Genomic DNA, 4,195 nt, shown 5'->3' on the forward strand with positions numbered 1-4,195 from the left:
TAATCCGGTCCAGGTTTGAGGTCTGATCCTCAAACACAGTAATCCGGTCCAGGTTTGAGGTCTGATCCTCAAACACAGTAATCCGGTCCAGGTTTGAGGTCTGATCCTCAAACACAGTAATCCGGTCCAGGTTTGAGGTCTGATCCTCAAACACAGTAATCCGGTCCAGGTTTGAGGTCTGATCCGCAAACCATTCCAAAAACAAAAGAATCGGAACAAAACGATTATTACAAAATGTGGACTTTTATTCTGAAAATAATGCTTCCGGTTCCCCTCCTTATCAGCAAACATAGAACAAAGGCTCTGGGTAAAGATTGGCAGATATATATATATAAAATATACAATATACAATCATTTGAAGTTATTTAAAGTAAATTCTAAACCACTCACTTTTTTGTATGCAATCAATTCCTCAAGTACTACATACTTTCCTGGACATGTGTGTGTTTTCAGTCGTCTAACAGGGTTAATCCTAATCCTAATCCTCAACCACATTATTGCATCTTCTTACAGTTAACTTGATCACATTCGGTTGAACTGTCGTCGTAGAGACAAAGATGGTGATTCTGCACGTTTGTCACTGAATTTCTTTGTGAATTCACTTTTTAACCTTTTAACACTTTTTTTTCCTCATCAATGTAAAACATTTAGTGTTCTTTAAAATAAATATAATATATCTTTTTTTAAAAACTCTCCATGGACACTTTTCGAACCTCAGAAACAGAAAAACAAACATTCATGTTTCCAGCTGAATTTAAGACAAATAAAAAGAGTCACGTCGCCTGAGAAATCTCACCCCACATGGAACCAACTCCATAAACGTAAGGTGGAGTTGGGTTTGAGGTAGAGTGAGACATGTCTCACCATCAGTGTCAACAAACTGTCCTCAGATGTAGTCTTTAGTGAAGAAACTGAGGTGCATCTTTGACTCTGAACCAGGCGTCTCTGGACGTTGTCTCTGGACGTCTCAGTGGACGTCTCAGTGGACGTCTCAGTGGCACAGACTCATTCAGACAGATTTCCCTCGCAGTTTCAGGTCAAAGGAAAAAGTTGATTTTGGCAGAGACAGCCTTGCAGCCCGTGGTGGAGAAATACTGTCCGGGGACGGGAGTGTAGATCATGTCGCCCCCCACTGCCTCCACCACGTCACTGCGGTTACAACTGTCCCTCTGGCAGAGCTGGGACCGGACGCAGCGCTCGACGTGGTGCCGGCTCAGCGGCAGGAAGGGAACGAAGCAGGTGATGAGTTTCTTCTTGATGATGCTGGAGTGAAAGAAGCCGCCTGAAGAAAGAAACTCACGTCAGTTTTCTTCACTCTTAAAACAGGAGTTGGCACAAACTGATTTAACAGAATTGCATTTTGAAAGTAAAGTATTTTCAAAGTTGATTTGAAATGATTTGTGGGCGTCTCACTTGTGTTGTGGTTGTAAAGCGTCTGTGCGATGTCATCCTGCAGGTCAGTCAGCCTGATCTCCTCTCGCTCCCGCCCAGCCTGCCGGTTCTCCTCCATCACTTTGTTAATCACCTTCTCTCCTGTGGTGCTAACGGGACAAATAAATAAATAAATCACATGACTGATAGTGACACGTTATCTTATGAGCAGCAAACGTAACCACAGCAGCACAGAGTCACCAGGTGGAGTTCAACGTATTTACAGGGAACTGCAATCTGTGCTTTTCAAAATACTAAGAAATAGTATGATTGTGTCAGAGGCAGCACGCTCAGCAGGGTTGACCGTGAGAAAAAGGACTTAAAGGCATCTTTAAAAGTGGGAAAACCACCACCACGTCCCCACGTTTGTGTCCGTCCATGCTTGTGACGCACCTGATGAAGACGTAGATGGCTTTGCGGTAATTGGTACGGAACACAATGTGATTAGGACCGAGGAAAGGCTCCAGGACGTCGATGAGGCCGGGAGGCATCTTCTCCATCTCGTCAAAAATAAAGACGGAGCGACCACAGTCCGTCAGGTTCCCCTCCACCCAGCTCTTTAGCTCCACCTGGAGGTCAAAGGAGGGAAATGTAGTTCAGGCAATGGAGGCAGCATATCATTGTCCTGTCCAATCTACACATTTAGCATTTGTATCTTCCTATTGAAGAAAAGAGACAAACCTGAACTCTAACTTACCCTGTACTTTTTGACAAAGTGAGGTAAGGGGAAGTGCAGCGTGGGGACAAACTGGTGGACATATGGGCTGCTCATGGCTGAGCCGTACAGATGATTTCCCAGCATTGTGCTAACCAGCGTCTTTCCTGTCCCAGAGGAGCCGTGGAAGGACAGCACCAGGGGCCGATCGGGGCTTTTATTCTGAAGGAACGTGGCGACCTCCTCTGACACAATGTCCTGGGCCAGGTGTTGTCCATAAATATTCTTGTACAGGTCCCATTCCAAGTCTGATCATGGAGACAAACACAAAACACACCAGTGATGTTAACGTGACCATTGACTCTTTAACGTGGTTCAATTGTTTCTGAGATTAAATTAAGATTTGTGATGAATCATCAGTGAGTTACACTTTATAAAACTATGACGGCATAATGATGAACGTCTGCGTCACAGCAGGAACTCAACAGCCTCAAAAACTGTGTCACTGTGTCACCTGTTCTCCCAAAGAGAGGAAACAAACTGCACAAACAGTCTGTGCAGTGTTGGATTACAAGATTTTAGATTGGACTAGATCTAGACTAGACTAGACTAGATCGGTCTGATATCGATCCAGTGATTTTGACTGACACCGAATCCCACTCTGAGTAAATGTTTTGCCAAAAAATGTCAATTCTTTATCATTTTTGATAGATTTTATTGTCATGAAAACGTTAAAAGTTAAGGTGCAAACATCTTACAATTATGAATTATCATGTCACGATCACAATAATGTGTCAACAAGATGGCAACAAGTTTACCTGAGTGTCATGAAGCTCCATACAAGGCAAACTAGATGATTCTGCTTTGGTGACTTGACAGTCCCGATTCTGTTGTCAGTCCTGATTCTGTCGTCAGTCCCGATTCTGTTGTCAGTCCTGATTCTGTTATCATCCCCGATTCTGTTGTCAGACCTGATTCTGCTGATTCTGTTGTCAGTCCTGATTCTGTTGTCATTCCTGATTCTGTCGTCAGTCCTGATTCTGTCGTCATTCCTGATTCTGCTGATTCTGTCGTCAGTCCTGATTCTGTTATCAGTCAGTCCTGATTCTGTCGTCAGTCCTGATTCTGTTGTCATTCCTGATTCTGTCAGTCAGTCCTGATTCTGTCGTCATTCCTGATTCTGTCGTCATTCCTGATTCTGTTATCAGTCCTGATTCTGTCGTCAGTCCTGATTCTGTTGTCATTCCTGATTCTGTCGTCAGTCCTGATTCTGTTGTCAGTCAGTCCTGATTCTGTCGTCAGTCCTGATTCTGTTGTCAGTGCTGTCAGTATTAGCTTCTCTAAGCTGTAAAGGTGAACCACTGCTGAGTGAAGTGAGTTTGTGAAACACGACACAACAGTGACGTGTTCCTCTTTTGTCGTGAGCTACGAGTGTAAATGTAAAGTCTCTCTTCGTGAACATTAAAGTGAACATGAAATCCCGGTGACGAAGGAAACTCTTCTTCCATTCTCTCCGGTTCACCGGTGAACACTGAACACCGACAGTGAGACAGTGACCGTAAACGTGAAATGAGAGGGTGATTAGTGACAGGCGGAGTTACCTTTGATGTTGGGTTTGAAGTCGCAGTCGCAGTTTTCTGACACGGTGCAGTAAAGTTTGTGAAAAACGCCGCAGACTTGATTATAAAGTGTTAAAAACACAACACAGCGGAACACAGACATGTTTGCGGCTGCCGTCAACGAACACGCTAAAAACAACTGAAGCAGTGGTTTCCGGCGGTGACGTAAAGCGGCTTTGTAGTTCTTCTCCCTCCCGGAAGTGCTCAGAGAAGCAGTTGGCAAAGCGCACGAGGGAACTACTTTTCCCAGAAAGCACCGCGACTCACGCACATTACACAATAACGTGTCGGATGATTATTCGATTAATCGTGAGGATCATGATTCCAGCTTCATCTGCAAGACAACTCTGAAACCAGAGAAATTAGTAAACGTGTTTATTTATTATTCTGATGCATATTACATCATATTAGACCATATTATATCCTATTAAATTATATATCATATTATGTCACATCATATCATATCATATTAGACCCTATTATATTATAT

General features: G+C 43.5%; 1 protein-coding gene across 1 annotated transcript; it reads right to left on the minus strand.

Moving 5' to 3' along the window:
• Positions 1–224: 224 nt before the first annotated feature.
• On the minus strand, positions 225–3,859 carry tor2a (torsin family 2, member A). The gene is made up of 5 exons (XM_058635164.1): positions 3,688–3,859; positions 2,129–2,394; positions 1,825–2,000; positions 1,414–1,541; positions 225–1,282 (listed from the first exon to the last, which is right to left on the minus strand). Exons 1-5 carry the CDS (start codon positions 3,806–3,808, stop codon positions 1,038–1,040), a joined length of 936 nt encoding a protein of 311 aa, XP_058491147.1. The 5' UTR covers positions 3,809–3,859; the 3' UTR covers positions 225–1,037.
• Positions 3,860–4,195: the final 336 nt, after the last annotated feature.

This window comes from Solea solea, chromosome 8 (genome assembly GCF_958295425.1).
Source record: "Solea solea chromosome 8, fSolSol10.1, whole genome shotgun sequence".
Classification (NCBI taxonomy): domain Eukaryota; kingdom Metazoa; phylum Chordata; class Actinopteri; order Pleuronectiformes; family Soleidae; genus Solea; species Solea solea.